Genomic DNA, 16375 nt, shown 5'->3' with positions numbered 1-16375 from the left:
ATATCCATCCATCCATCCATCCATCTATCTTCTTCCGCTTATCCGAGGTCGGGTCGCGGGGGCAGCAGCCTAAGCAGGGAAGCCCAGACTTCCCTCTCCCCAGCCACTTCGTCCAGCTCTTCCTGTGGGACCCCGAGGTGTTCCCAGGCCAGCCGGGAGACATAGTCTTCCCAACGTGTCCTGGGTCTTCCCAGCGGCCTCCTACCGGTCGGACGTGCCCTAAACACCTCCCTAGGGAGGCGTTCGGGTGGCATCCTGACCAGATGCCCGAACCACCTCATCTGGCTCCTCTCGATGTGGTGGAGCAGCGGCTTTACTTTGAGCTCCCCCCGGATGACAGAGCTTCTCACCCTATCTCTAAGGGAGAGCCCTGCCACCCGGCGGAGGAAACTCATTTCGGCCGCTTGTACCCGTGATCTTGTCCTTTCAGTCATAACCCAAAGCTCATGACCATAGGTGAGGATGGGAACGTAGATCGACCGGTAAATTGAGAGCTTTGCCTTCCGGCTCAGCTCCTTCTTCACCACAACGGATCGATACAGCGTCACTTTACATAGTGAAACCCAATATCTAAGTAACATCTAAACCAGTGTGGGTGGCACTGGGAGCAGGTGGGTAAAGTGTCTTGCCCAAGGACATAAGGGCAGTGACTAGGATGGCGGAAGCTGGGATCGAACCTGGAACCCTCAAGTTGCTGGCACGGGCCACTCTACCAACCGAGCTATACCGCCACAAAATGCAATGGGTCCATCAGACCCACAAACGCTGGCTGAGTAGCAACAATATGAACGTTGCACGGAAAATTTCTCTGCCAATTTCTGCATCCCACAGGGAAACTTTTTTTGTGTTTCTGCACCTACGGTTCCCACACAAGGCTGCAACATTGTTTGTCAACACTGTCTGCTCTCATTTTCTCGCACATTTGACCCTCTGATGTTCTGTGTACCTACACTCTGTCCTCCTCCTGTCTCGGCCTGCTGTGTGTGTGTGTGTGTGTGTGTGTGTGTGTGTGTGTGTGTGTGTGTGTGTGTGTGTGTGTGTGTGTGTGTGTGTGTGTGTGTGTGTGTGTGTGTGTGTGTGTGTGTGTGTGTGTGTGTGGTACACAGAACATCAATTTCCACACTTCTATTAGTCCCGTATGAATCAGGGTTTGAACTCACGACCTACCGATCTCAGCCACTGAGCAGGTACTAGAAGAGGATTGTATTACCGTATTTTCCGGACCATAGGGCGCACCGGATTTTAAGGCGCACTGCTGATGAATGGTCTAGATTTGATCGTTTTCATATATAAGGCGCACCGGATTATAGGGCGCAATAAAGGAGTCATATTATTATTATTATTATTTTCTACATCTAAAAGTCTTCCTTGTGGTCTACATAATATGTAATGGTGGTTCTTTGGTCAAAATGTTGCATAGATGATGTTTTACAGATCATCTTCAAGCCGCTTTCTGACAGTCGCTTCAGGATGCGCCGTTTTGTGGGCGGTCTTATTTAAAGTTAAAGTTGAAGTACCACTGATCGCCACACACACGCTCCCTTGCTCATTTTAAGAATACGGCAGCGTTTTCATTTTACAGACGCATCGCAACATTCGCTTTTCCCTTCAACAACAACTATTTATCATGGCAGACTTCATGAGAGCCATCAAAGACTACTTTGATCCAGAACCTTATCTTTTTGAGCCTGAATATAAGGAGGATACCCCTGCAAAAATAGATCCAGCTTTAGTGGACACACAAGCATTATGTAGCACTATTGTGAGAGCTAAACAAGAAATACAAACTGAATATAATTAAAACATTTGCTTACTGTACAATGTCTGCTCTCTCTGGGATAATGTTCATATCTTCCCATTTAAATTAAGAATGAGTCATAAATAATAATAATAATTTTAAAAAGTGTCTCAGTAGTAAAGAAATAGTCTGCGTTAGCGCTTATACTAACAATATCGCTAATACTTGGTCAATATTTAGGTCACCCTTTGAAATTTTTAGATATTTTGTGTCATATATCTTATTGGAATTGTATGTGAAAGACCCAACACAACGTGTTATACAATTGTGAAGTTGAAAGAAAATTGTACATTATTCAAAACAATTTTTTTTACAGATAAAAAACTGAAACTTGCAGTGTGTAACAGTATTCAGCCCTATTTTCTATGGGTGCAACCAATTGCTTCAGAAGTTGCATCAATCAATCAATCAATCAATGTTTATTTATATAGCCCTAAATCACAAGTGTCTCAAAGGGCTGCACAAGCCACAACGACATCCTCGGTACAAAGCCCACATAAGGGCAAGGAAAACCCTCACCCCAGTAAGACGTCGATGTGAATGACTATGAGAAACCTTGGAGAGGACCGCATATGTGGGTAACCCCCCCCTCTAGAGGAGACCGAATGCAATGGATGTCGAGTGGGTCTGACATAATATTGTGAGAGTCCAGTCCATAGTGGATCCAACATAATAGTAAGAGTCCAGTCCATAGTGGGGCCAGCAGGACACCATCCCGAGCGGAGACGGGTCAGCAGCGCAGAGATGTTCCCAGCCGATGCACAGGCGAGCGGTCCACCCCGGGTCCCGACTCTGGACAGCCAGCACTTCATCAATGGCCACCGGACCTGTGCCCCCCACCCCCTCCACAGGAAGAGGGGAGCAGAGGAGAAAAGAAAAGAAACGGCAGATCAACTGGTCTAAAAGGGGGGCTATTTAAAGGCTAGAGTATACAAGTGAGTTTTAAGATGGGACTCAAATGCTTCTACTGAGGTGGCAACTCTAATTGTTACCGGGAGGGCATTCCATAGTACTGGAGCCCGAATGGAAAACGCTCTATAGCCCGCAGACTTTTTTTGGGCTCTGGGAATCACTAATAAGCCGGAGTTCTTTGAACGCAGATTTCTTGCCGGGACATATGGTACAATACAATCGACAAGATAGGACGGAGCTAGACCGTGTAGTATTTTATACGTAAGTAGTAAAACCTTAAAGTCACATCTTAAGTGCACAGGAAGCCAGTGCAGGTGAGCCAGTATAGGCGTAATATGATCAAACTTTCTTGTTCTTGTCAAAAGTCTAGCAGCCGCATTTTGTACCAATTGTAGTCTTTTAATGCTAGACATAGGGAGACCCGAAAATAATACGTTACAGTAGTCGAGACGAGACGTAGCGAACGCATGAATAATGATCTCAGCGTCGCTAGTGGATAAAATAGAACGAATTTTAGCGATATTACGGAGATGAAAGAAGGCCGTTTTAGTAACACTCTTAATGTGTGACTCAAAGGAGAGAGTTGGGTCGAAGATAATACCCAGATTCTTTACTGATTCGCCTTGTGTAATTGTTTGGTTGTCAAATGTTAAGGTGGTATTATTAAATAAATGTCGGTGTTTAGCAGGACCGATAATCAGCATTTCCGTTTTCTTGGCGTTGAGTTGCAAGAAGTTAGCGGACATCCATTGTTTAATTTCATTAAGACACGCCTCCAGCTGACTACAATCCGGCGTGTTGGTCAGCTATAGGGGCATGTAGAGTTGCTTGATTGTTGCTAATGACTAAACACTGTCCACCTGTGTGTAATTTCATCTCAGTACATATACAGCTGCTCTGTGGCTGCCTCAGAGGTTGGTTGAGAGAATATTGGGGACACCAGACGGGTCAGGGATAAAGATGTAGAGACGTTTAAAGCAGGCATAGGCTATAAAAAGATTTCCCAAGCTTTGAACACCACACGGAGCACTGTTCAATTCATCATGGGGATATGGAAAGCATATGGAACAACTGTGAACCTACCAAGACCCGGCCATCCATCTAACCTTACAGGCCGAACAAGGAGAGCACTGATCAGAGATGCAGCCAAAAGGCCCGTGGTGGGTCTGGACCAACTGCACAGGTTCACAGCTCAAGTGGAGAAATCTGTCCATAGGAGAACTATTAGTTGTGCAGTGCGCAGCTGTGGTCTTTATGGAAAAGTGGCAAGAAAAAAGCCATTGTTCAAAGAAAGCTAGAAGAAGTTTGCCAGAAGCCATTTAGGGGACACAGCAAACGTGGGGAAGAATGTTCTTTGGTCAAACCCGACCAAAATGAAACTTGTTAGCCAATGTGGCAAAAAAACTACCAGTGCACATCACTCTGAACACACCATCATGACTGGCAGGATCATGCTTCGGGGGTGTTTCTGTCCAGCCGGGACAGAGAAGATGGTCAGAGTACATGGGAAGATGGATGGAGCCAGATACAGGGCAATCTCGGAAGAAAACTAAAGACTTGAGAGTTTAGACGGAGGTTCACCTTCCGGCAGGACAACGGCCCTAAACATAAAACCAGGGCGATAAAGGAATGGTTTAAAACAAAACATATTCATGTGTTAGAACAGGGGTGCTCACACTTTTTCTGCAGGTGAGCTACTTTTCAATTGATCAAGTCGTGGGGATCTACCTCATTCATATATGATCAGATACGACCGACAGACGATTCTGGATGTGGATAGATCGGGCCGTTATAGGCTGAAAGATGCGGGTACTTTCGACCTCCTCGCTAGCATGGGGATTCTTCGCTGGCTACATCCAGCGGCCTCCAAAGCAGCGGAGTTAAGTGCCAGCGTGGACCGTCAACGGAAGACACGTAAGCGGTGTGAGCGGAAGCAGAAGCGGGGATGCCGAGCGGGGCTAACAACAAAGCGAAAGGCTAATCCTCAAAGAAGCGCTAGTCCGGGTGAGAAGTTAGTTAAAATAGAACTAGCCAGCGCCAGGCTGGATAATACCTGCACACATAGCAACTATTTTAGAACAATACACAACTCAAAAAATGTTTTTTCTGTGTCAGAAGTAGACATGCACTCTACTGAGGTGGCAAGTTATGATGCGTTCGGTTTATCACAGCATCAAGCAAACAATCGGAAAATTCCCGTCATATCAATTCCTAGATATGGTCGTAATTATTTAAATTGCACTACACATAATAAACACAACATTATTAATATTGCTACTACGGATAATTTCAACAAAAACTCCTCAAAACAGCCCACTACCTATAATATGGGCTTCTTAAACATAAGATCATTATCTTCCAAAACGTTATTAGTTAATGAGGTCATTAGAGACAATAATCTTGACGTTATTGGTCTCGCCGAGACCTGGCTCAAACCAGACGATTTCTTTGCGCTGGGTGAGGCGTCTCCTCCTGGCTATGCGGGAGCGCATATTGCCCGTCCCATTAAAAGGGGTGGGGGAGTTGCACTCATCCACAATAAAAACTTTAATCTTACCCCGAACCTAAATAATAAATATAACTCGTTTGAGATGCTTACTATGAGGTTTGTCACACCGCTGCCTCTCCACCTGGCTGTTATCTACCGCCCCCCAGGACCCAATTCGGACTTCATCAGTGAATTTTCAGAGTTCGTTGCTGATTTAGTGACGCACGCCGACAATATAATCATAATGGGGGACTTTAATATCCATATGAATACCCCATCGGACCCTCAGTGCATGGCGCTCCAGACTATAATTGATAGCTGTGGTCTTACACAAATAATAAATGAACCTACGCATCGCAACGGAAATACGATAGATCTAGTGCTGGTCAGGGGTGTCACCACCTCCAAAGTTACGATACTCCCGTATACTAAAGTAATGTCCGATCATTACCTTATAAAATTCGAAGTTCTGACTCATTGTCAACAAACTAATAATAATAACTACTATAGCAGCCGCAACATTAATGCTGCCACAACGATGACTCTTGCTGGCCTACTGCCTTCGGTAATGGCACCATTCCCAAACTATGTCGGCTCTATTGATAACCTCACTAACAACTTTAACGACGCCCTGCGCGACACCATTGATAGTATAGCACCGCTAAAGCTTAAAAGAGCCCCTAAAAGGCGCACCCCATGGTTTACAGAAGAAACTAGAGCCCATAAATTATCATGTAGAAAGCTGGAACGCAAATGGCGCGCTACTAAACTTGAGGTTTTCCATCAAGCATGGAGTGATAGTTTAACAACTTATAAACACATGCTTACCCTAGCTAAAGCTAAATATTACTCAAATCTCATCCACCTCAACAAAAATGATCCGAAATTTTTGTTTAGTACAGTAGCATCGCTAACCCAACAAGGGACTCCTCCCAGTAGCTCCACCCACTCAGCAGATGATTTTATGAATTTCTTTAATAAGAAAATTGAACTCATTAGAAAGGAGATTAAAGACAATGCATCGCAGCTACAACTGGGTTCTATTAACACAGATACGACTGTATCTACGAAGGATACCGCCCTCCAAAATAGTTTCTCTCTCTTTGATGAAATAACATTAGAGGAATTGTTAAGATGTGTCAATGGGACAAAACAAACAACATGTTTACTTGACCCATTTCCTGGGAAACTTATTAAGGAGCTTTTTGTATTATTAGGTCCATCAGTGCTAAATATTATAAACTTATCACTCTCCTCTGGCACTGTTCCACTAGCATTCAAAAAAGCGGTTATTCATCCTTTGCTCAAAAGACCTAACCTCGATCCTGACCTCATGGTAAACTACCGGCCGGTGTCCCACCTTCCGTTTATCTCGAAAATCCTCGAAAAAATTGTCGCACAGCAGCTAAATGAACACTTGGTGTCTAACAATCTCTGTGAACCTTTTCAATCCGGTTTCAGGGCAAATCACTCTACGGAGACAGCCCTCGCAAAAATGACTAATGATCTACTGCTAACGATGGATTCTGATGCGTCATCTATGTTGCTGCTTCTTGATCTTAGCGCTGCTTTCGATACCGTCGATCATAATATTTTATTAGAGCGTATCAAAACACGTATTGGCATGTCAGACTTAGCCTTGTCGTGGTTTAACTCCTATCTTACTGACAGGATGCAATGCGTCTCCCATAACAATGTGACCTCGGACTATGTTAAGGTAACGTGCGGAGTCCCCCAAGGTTCGGTTCTTGGCCCTGCACTCTTTAGTATTTACATGCTGCCGCTAGGCGACATCATACGCAAATACGGTGTTAGCTTTCATTGCTATGCTGATGACACCCAACTCTACATGCCCCTAAAGCTGACCAACACGCCGGATTGTAGTCAGCTGGAGGCGTGTCTTAATGAAATTAAACAATGGATGTCTGCTAACTTCTTGCAACTCAACACTAAGAAAACGGAAATGCTGATTATCGGTCCTGCTAAACACCGACATTTATTTGATAATACCACCTTAACATTTGACAACCAAACAATTACACAAAGCGACTCAGTAAAGAATCTGGGTATTATCTTCGACCCAACTCTCTCCTTTGAGTCACACATTAAGAGTGTTACTAAAACGGCCTTCTTTCATCTCCGTAATATCGCTAAAATTCGTTCCATTTTGTCCACTAGCGACGCTGAGATCATTATTCATGCGTTCGTTACGTCTCGTCTCGATTACTGTAACGTATTATTTTCGGGTCTCCCTATGTCTAGCATTAAAAAATTACAGTTGGTACAAAATGCGGCTGCTAGACTTTTGACAAGAACAAGAAAGTTTGATCATATTACGCCTATACTGGCTCACCTGCACTGGCTTCCTGTGCACTTAAGATGCGACTTTAAGGTTTTACTACTTACGTATAAAATACTACACGGTCTAGCTCCAGCCTATCTTACCGATTGTATTGTACCATATGTCCCGGCAAGAAATCTACGTTCAAAGAACTCCGGCTTATTAGTGATTCCCAGAGCCCAAAAAAAGTCTGCGGGCTGTAGAGCGTTTTCTATTCGGGCTCCAGCACTATGGAATGCCCTCCCGGTAACAATTAGAGATGCTACCTCAGTAGAAACATTTAAGTCCCATCTTAAAACTCATTTGTATACTCTAGCCTTTGAATAGCCCCCCTTTTTTTTAGACCAGTTGATCTGCCGTTTCTTTTCTTTTCTCCTCTGCTGCCCCCTATCCCTTGTGGAGGGGAAGACACACAGATCCGGTGGCCATGGATGGGGTGCTGGCTGTCCGGGGTCGGGACCCGGGGTGGACCGCTCGCCTGTATATTGGTTGGGAACATCTCTGCGCTGCTGACCCGTCTCCGCTCGGGATGGTTTCCTGCTGACCCCACTGTGGACTGGACTCTTACTGTTATGCTGGATCCACTATGGACTGGACTCTCACAATATTATGTTAGACCCACTCGACATCCATTGCATTCGGTCTCCCTAGAGGGGGGGGGTTACCCACATATGCGGTCCTCTCCAAGGTTTCTCATAGTCATTCACATCGACGTCCCACTGGGGTGAGTTTTTCCTTGCCCTTATGTGGGCTATACCGAGGATGTCGTTGTGGCTTGTGCAGCCCTTTGAGACACTTGTGATTTAGGGCTATATAAATAAACATTGATTGATTGATTGATTGATATAATTTATATTTACTTATTTATGAAATATATGTTTTTGTTAACAAGTTAAAGGTGTTTAATGATAATGCAAGCATGTTTAACACATATAGTTAATATTGTAAAAAAAATTAAAGGTGTTTAATGATATTACAAGTATGTTTAATACATATAGTTAATATTGTTAACAAGTTAAAGGTGTTTAAAGATAATGCAAGCATGTTTAACACATATAGTTAATATTGTTTACAAGTTAAAGGTGTTTAAAGATAATACAATATGTTTAACACATATAGTTAATATTGTTAACAAGTTAAAGATGTTTAAAGATAATACAAGCATGTTTAACACATAGATTCCTTTCTTTCATGAAGACAAGAATATAAGTTGGTGTATTACCTGATTCTGATGACTTCACTGATTGGAATCAGACAGTAGTGCTGATAATGTCCGCATTTTCAAATGGAGGAGAAAAAAAGTCCTCCTTTCTGTCCAATATCACATGAAAGTGGTTGGTTTTGGCATCTTATTTGTCCAGCTTCCGTACTCCTTTGTATACACTTTACAAGAAATACATTGTCGGCAAACTCCGTAGCTTGCTAGCTTGTGCACGCCAGCTTTCTGAGACTCTTATTTTGTTAGCGCAACTGTGCAACCGTGCAGTCGGTCTTTGGAGTTTTGACGACAGGTACGGCGCCAGAGTCTGTTGAAATAAAGTGTTTCTCGCCTTCCAGTCGGTAATTTTAATGAGCTGGAAGCAGCCAGCGTCATCTCAGAAGACCCTCGGGTGCCGTGAATGTCAATCAAGTGACGAAAGTGACGTCATAGTGAAGATTTATGATCGCTCATTTTTAGGACTATTTTTTTAATGCCTGGCTGGTGATCGACTGACACACCCTCCGAGATCGACCGGTAGCTCGCGATCGACGTAATGAGCACCCCTGTGTTAGAATGTCCCAGTCAAAGTCCAGACCTACACCCAATCTAAAAATCTGTGGCAAGACTTAAAAACTGCTCCTCACAAACACTCTCCATCTGATCTGACTCAACTTGAGGAGTTTGGCAAAGAAGAATGGGCAACCATTTCAGCCACTAGATGACAAACCTTAAAAAACTTGCAGTTGTAATTGCAGAAAAAGATGGTTCCACAAAGTATTGACTTAAAGTGGCTGAATGACCTTTTAATTTGTAAAAAAAAAAAATCATGTATAATGTTCTTTCAACTCCACAATTGTAAACCACTTTGTGTTGAACTTAGACAAAAATCCCAATAAAATATATTAATGTTTGTGGTTGTAATGTGAGAAAATATGGAAAAGTTCAACGGGGTGAATACTTTTGCAAGGCACTGTAAATGGAGTATTGTGGGTGTTTTTTTAAAAAAGCTTTATGACCGCAATAGAGTACTCCCATTAGGTGCATTGTTAGCCACCTTGTATATGCCGTATTGTACAAATTACAATGCATAAAAAAAAAGTTCTTATCTTACACAGGGATTATGAATCATTGGGGAAAAGTGCAGTTCCCCTTTAAACATGATTCAAGTTAATTTTGACAGCTTTAAAAAATAGGTTTTCTTTTGTTTTCCTTAAACTGCAGCGCGTTCCCTGTTGCTCTTTGTAGACATCACCAAAAATGATTCCCGGGCGCGGCCACCGCTGCTGCCCACTGCTCCCCTCACATCCCAGGGGGTGATCAAGGGTGATGGGTTAAATGCAGAGAATAATTTCGCCACACCTAGTGTGTGTGTGACAATCATTGGTACTTTAACCTTAACTTTTAACATGACCTCGCTATTGACTCTTAAATTAACTGAGTGGGTCATTCGAAGCCAAAACAAGACCCGAAATTATGGAGACAAACCAACATTTTCCGGAAAAGAAGCCTCGAAAGTCATGCAAAAAAAAAAATATATATATATATATATATATATATATATATATATATATATATATATATATATATATATATATATATATATATGTATTAAATATATATATAAATATATATATATATATATATAAATATATATATATATTGAATATATATATATATATATATATATATATATACAGGTAAAAGCCAGTAAATTAGAATATTTTGAAAAACTTGATTTATTTCAGTAATTGCATTCAAAAGGTGTAACTCGTACATTATATTTATTCATTGCACACAGACTGATGCATTCAAATGTTTATTTCATTTAATTTTGTTGATTTGAAGTGGCAACAAATGAAAATCCAAAATTCCGTGTGTCACAAAATTAGAATATTACTTAAGGCTAATACAAAAAAGGGATTTTTAGAAATGTTGGCCAACTGAAAAGTATGAAAATGAAAAATATGAGCATGTACAATACTCAATACTTGGTTGGAGCTCCTTTTGCCTCAATTACTGCGTTAATGCGGCGTGGCATGGAGTCGATGAGTTTCTGGCACTGCTCAGGTGTTATGAGAGCCCAGGTTGCTCTGATAGTGGCCTTCAACTCTTCTGCGTTTTTGGGTCTGGCATTCTGCATCTTCCTTTTCACAATACCCCACAGATTTTCTATGGGGCTAAGGTCAGGGGAGTTGGCGGGCCAATTTAGAACAGAAATACCATGGTCCGTAAACCAGGCACGGGTAGATTTTGCGCTGTGTGCAGGCGCCAAGTCCTGTTGGAACTTGAAATCTTCATCTCCATAGAGCAGGTCAGCAGCAGGAAGCATGAAGTGCTCTAAAACTTGCTGGTAGACGGCTGCGTTGACCCTGGATCTCAGGAAACAGAGTGGACCGACACCAGCAGATGACATGGCACCCCAAACCATCACCCAACCATGCAAATTTTGCATTTCCTTTGGAAATTGAGGTCCCAGAGTCTGGAGGAAGACAGGAGAGGCACAGGATCCACGTTGCCTGAAGTCTAGTGTAAAGTTTCCACCATCAGTGATGGTTTGGGGTGCCATGTCATCTGCTGGTGTCGGTGTCGGTTTTTAAAAAAAATTTTTTTGAGTCGTGGTCAAAAGTTTACATACACTCGTAAAGAACATAATGTCATGGCTGTCTTGAGTTTCCAATCATTTCTACAACTCTTTTTTTGTGATAGAGTGATTGGAGCACATACTTGTTGGTCACAAAAAACATTCATGAAGTTTGGTTCTTTTATGAATTTATTATGGGTCTACTGAAAATGTGAGCAAATGTGCTGGGTCAAAAGTATACATACAGCAATGTTAATATTTGCTTACATGTCCCTTGGCAAGTTTCACTGCAATAAGACGCTTTTGGTAGCCATCCACAAGCTTCTGTCAAGCTTCTGGTTGAATTTTTGACCACTCCTCTTGACAAAATTGGTGCAGTTCAGCTAAATTTGTTGGTTTTTTTGACATTGACTTGTTTCTTCAGCATTGTCCACACATTTAAGTCAGCACGTTGGAAAGGCCATTCTAAAACCTTAATTCTAGCCTGATTTAGCCATTCCTTTACCACTTTTGACGTGTGTTTGGGGTCATTGTCCTGTTGGAACACCCAACTGTGCCCAAGACCCAACCTCCGGGCTGATGATTTCAGCTTGTCCTGAAGAATTTGGAGGAAATCCTCCTTTTTCATTGTCCCATTTACTCTCTGTAACGCACCGGCTCCATTGGCAGCAAAACAGGCCCAGAGCATAATACTACCACCACCATGCTTGACGGTAGGAATGGTGATTAAAGGCCTTACCATTTCTCCTCCAAACATATTGCTGGGTATTGTGGCCAAACATCTCAATTTTCGTTTCATCTGACCACAGAACCTTCCTCCAGAAGGTCTTATCTTTGTCCATGTGGTGTCAGATGAAACAAAAACTGAGCTGTTTCAGTAGAACCATAACACATTCATAAAAGCACCAAACTTCATGAAAAAAATTGGACACCCCTGATCTAGAAAACGATGGTGTTATAGAGCTGGAACTAGGGATGTCCCGATCCGATATTTGGATCGGATCGGCCGCCGATATTTGCAAAAAAATGCGTATCGGCAAGGCATGGGAAAATGCCGATCCAGATCCAGTTGAAAAAAACTCCGGTCCGTGTTTTCCAACGCACCGATTTAAATAATACATTCCACTTTTCTGCTGCTCCCTAATTTCCGTTCCGCATTTTCCAGCACACCTTCAACACATCCACAGGTCTGTGGATTCTCACGCAGTTGCTTTTAGCTGCTGGCATTACACGACAGGCACTTCTCACTCTTTCCTGTGTCTCCCTCTCACAGACAGCAAGCGCACCTTCTTACACACGTCACATACTGTCACGTTATACGTCACATACGTATACGTCCTCGCCGAGCAGAGAGGTAGCAGCATGGCTAACGTTAGCTGTGATGCTAGCGCAGCCGCTAAGGTGCGCACTGCTCAAGCGTCCTCTGCGCACGGCAAATCTATGCCACGCACAAAATCAAATAAAAAAAATAAGCGCATAACAATTTTCGACACACGGACACGACAGAGAAAACAGTTTTCGTCATCATTGTTCAAATATTGTAACGTCTGTCGAGACGCTTATCTCCACTCGGTGCCACACGTCCACACCATCAAAATGCCGAGGCAAAAATTTCCAGATCAAAACCGTATGAAAAAATTAGTGATTTTTTTAGTTGTGATTTCCTTCTCTGCATGAAAGTTTAAAAGTAGCATATATTAATGCAGTATGAAGAAGAATGTTTTAATGTAGACATGCAAGCCTTGAAAGAAAATTTTGAAAATCAAGTCTACATTTCCTGCAAATGGGTGCATTTCTACCCTATATTTTAACTTGAGATTTATTCTCATATCAAACTCTGACACTTACATCCGGCGCCCCCCTCCACACCCTGGATTATAAATAATGTAAATAATTCAATGTGATTATCTTGTGTGATGACTGTATTATGATGATAGTATATATCTGATAGTATATATCTGTATCATGAATCAATTTAAGTGGATCCCGACTTAAACAAGTTGAAAAACTTATTCGGGTGTTACCCTTTAGTGGTCAATTGTACGGAATATGTACTTCACTGTGCAACCTACTAATAAAAGTCTCAATCAATCAATCAAAACACATAGAATCATCATACTGCTGTGATTATATGCATCAAGTATTCATTCAAGGCTAAGGCAAAATATCGAGATATATATCCTTATGGCCTTAAAATATCGCAATATTAAAAAAAGGCCATATCGCCCAGCCCTAGTTCAATGATGCCATTTCTGTTTGTCATGTATAATTTGGTCTATTTTGTGTTTAACCTTGAATAAACATGTCAGTTTCTTGTTACCAATCATTGTGTATTATTCAAACTCCCCTAATTCAGCTGGCTAGTTGTTATCAAGAGTTCTAAAACCCTTTTCAACATGATTCTGACAACTAAGTAGGCTAAATAACTTTAAACTTTAATACATGCTCGGATAGGTCAGTATCGGTATAGGATCGGAATTGCAAAAACCTGGATCGGGACATCCCTAGCTGGAACTTTTATTTTTGACTTGTTATACCTTTACAGAGCCGTTTCTAATGCCAGACAGTGGTGCTACTACTGCTTTCAAGAGCGCTCTCTCTCCTATTTTGATATGTCGACATATCGTGAACAAATGCACTGAGCCTATTTTTAAGCCCCCCATTCACTTGCATTAAGCACTAACTGATTGCTCTAATTTCTGGGTAGTGTGTCCATCATAAATAGATCAGATAACAGGAAAGTGATGTGTTAGAGTAAGACTACTGCCTCCGGGGTTCATAGTGCTATTGTAGTGCTGCTGTGGCATGTCCAAATTCAATACAACGTTTATTGGATCTTTTTGTGTCTTTGAGGTGTACTTAATGTTGTGCACCATGTTTGCCCCCGAGTACCCTCAGATCTCCATAGGTATTCCATGCAGATTTAATGAGCCACATGGTCTCATAGTTCAATATTGCGTGTCGAGCGGAGGCTGTAACATCAGCCTGGGCTTCAGCCTGAAATCGAAGATCCTCGTCTAAACCAAACCCCGTTAAAAGTGCATTTGCGGTCTGAGCTGCACCAGATGGCAAGGCCTGGATGTAGGCCTCACTATCAACCCCGCAGCAAAGACATGACTAATGCATACCGCTATAAGGCCCCAGCCGTCCTGACCAGTTTTATTTTGTGTATTGGAGCACAAATCTGTACGAAAAAAACATTGTGAAAGATTGTCACTGTTTGAAATTTTATTGTGTGTTTACTGTGTTTGCAGGCGGCTTTGCGATTGTGTTCCTTGTGCGGACAAACCAGGGTGTGCGCTGCGCCCTGAAGCGGATGTATGTCAACAACGAGCACGATCTGCAGGTGTGCAAGTGCGAGATTCAAATAATGGTGAGTGAAGAAAAATACAGAAAAATATGTGGCCTCTTTTTCGAAATTCAGTAGTACCTCAATCCAAGGCAATTTTGAGATGTCAGCTACAGAAATTGTTATGTTTTAAATTGCAAGCAGAAATTTAAGGTACAAACCTCCCCACTGTCAGTTAAAACGGAGGTTGAAAGAAGCACACGGCGTAATTAGACATTATTGTCAGTAGTAATGTCAAAAGAAGTAGGGTAGCTTGAACAAGAAATGCATTAATTAGCTTAAAATACCCTTTTCTTCAACTTTCTCTCTTTACCTTTGCCGGGTGTTAATCAGTTCAGGTGTGTGACCAGCTGCTAACGCGCTTCTGACAGCCGATTTAGAAAGGGCGTTTTTTTTCTTTTTCAAAATAAGGCAATGAGGTACATTTTTATGATAGTTGAGCTGTTTTTCCAAACGTGTTATAGCCAATAGCACGGAAACAGACTACATACGGTGTATCCATTCATAGAATATATCACTTAAATTTGTTTTCATGTTAAGAAAAAGAAAGAAAGATCTTATTTTGAAGGTGTGGCAGCATTAATCTTACAGTGGCTTTGCACCAAGATGGTGTGCTCATTACGTCGATCGCGATCTACCGGTCGATCTCGGAGGGTGTGTCAGTCGATCACCAGCCAGGCATTAAAAAAATAGTCCTAAAAATGAGCGATCATAAATCTTCACTATGACGTCACTTTCGTCACTTGATTGACATTCACGGCACCCGAGGGTCTTCTGAGATGACGCTGGCTGCTGCCAGCTCATTAAAATTACCGACTGGAAGGCGAGAAACACTTTATTTCAACAGACTCTGGGGCCGTACCTGTCGTCAAAACTCCAAAGACCGACTGCACAGTTGCACAATAAAAGCTCTGCTTCATCCTGCCTGCGCTACCAAAATAAGAGTCTCAGAAAGCTGGCGTGCACAAGCTAGCAAGCTACGGAGTTTGCCGACAATGTATTTCTTGTAAAGTGTATACAAAGGAGTACGGAAGCTGGACAAATAAGATGCCAAAAACCAACCACTTTCATGTGGTATTGGACAGAAAGGAGGAGTTTTTTTCTCCTCCATTCGAAAATGCGGACGTTATCATCACCACTGTCTGATTCCAATCAATGCAAGTCATCACAATCAGGTAATACACCAACTTATATTCTTTTCTTCATGAAAGAAAGGAATCTATATGTGTTAAACATGCTTGTAGTATCTTTAACCACCTTTAACTTGTTAACAATATTAACTATATGTGTTAAACATGCTTGTTTTATCTTTAACCACCTTTAACTTGTTAACAATATTAACTATATGTATTAAGCATACTTGTATTATCATTAAACACCTTTAATGTATTAACAATATTAACTATATGTGTTAAACATGCTTGCATTATCATTAAACACCTTTAACTTGTTAACAAAAACATATATTTCATAAATAAGTAAATATAAATTATATATATGAATGAGGTAGATCCCCACGACTTGATCAATTGAAAAGTAGCTCGCCTGCAGAAAAAGTGTGAGCACCCCTGGTTTACATGTAGGGGAAACCTTTTTAAAATTGTGCTGTTTTTAAATTGATTTCCTTTTTTGTGAAGAGCTCCTAAGTTGAGGTACTACTGGATATTTTCTAAATTATTTTGGATCCTTTTTAAGTGTTTAGCAG

The 16375-nt window shown here is 41.8% G+C and overlaps 1 protein-coding gene across 5 annotated transcripts in view; it reads left to right on the top strand.

The window, feature by feature from the left end:
* Positions 1–16375, top strand: part of LOC133574577 (AP2-associated protein kinase 1-like) — a 61229-nt gene that overhangs the window by 1342 nt on the left and 43512 nt on the right. For all 5 annotated transcript variants that reach the window (XM_061926756.2, XM_061926753.2, XM_061926752.2 and 2 more), the window contains exon 2: positions 14576–14694. In XM_061926756.2, coding sequence (XP_061782740.1) covers positions 14576–14694 — 119 coding nt within the window. The remainder of the gene's footprint in view (positions 1–14575; positions 14695–16375) is intronic.

Source organism: Nerophis lumbriciformis, linkage group LG32, assembly GCF_033978685.3.
Source record: "Nerophis lumbriciformis linkage group LG32, RoL_Nlum_v2.1, whole genome shotgun sequence".
Taxonomy (NCBI): domain Eukaryota; kingdom Metazoa; phylum Chordata; class Actinopteri; order Syngnathiformes; family Syngnathidae; genus Nerophis; species Nerophis lumbriciformis.
This window is presented reverse-complemented; position numbering and strand designations above follow the sequence as displayed.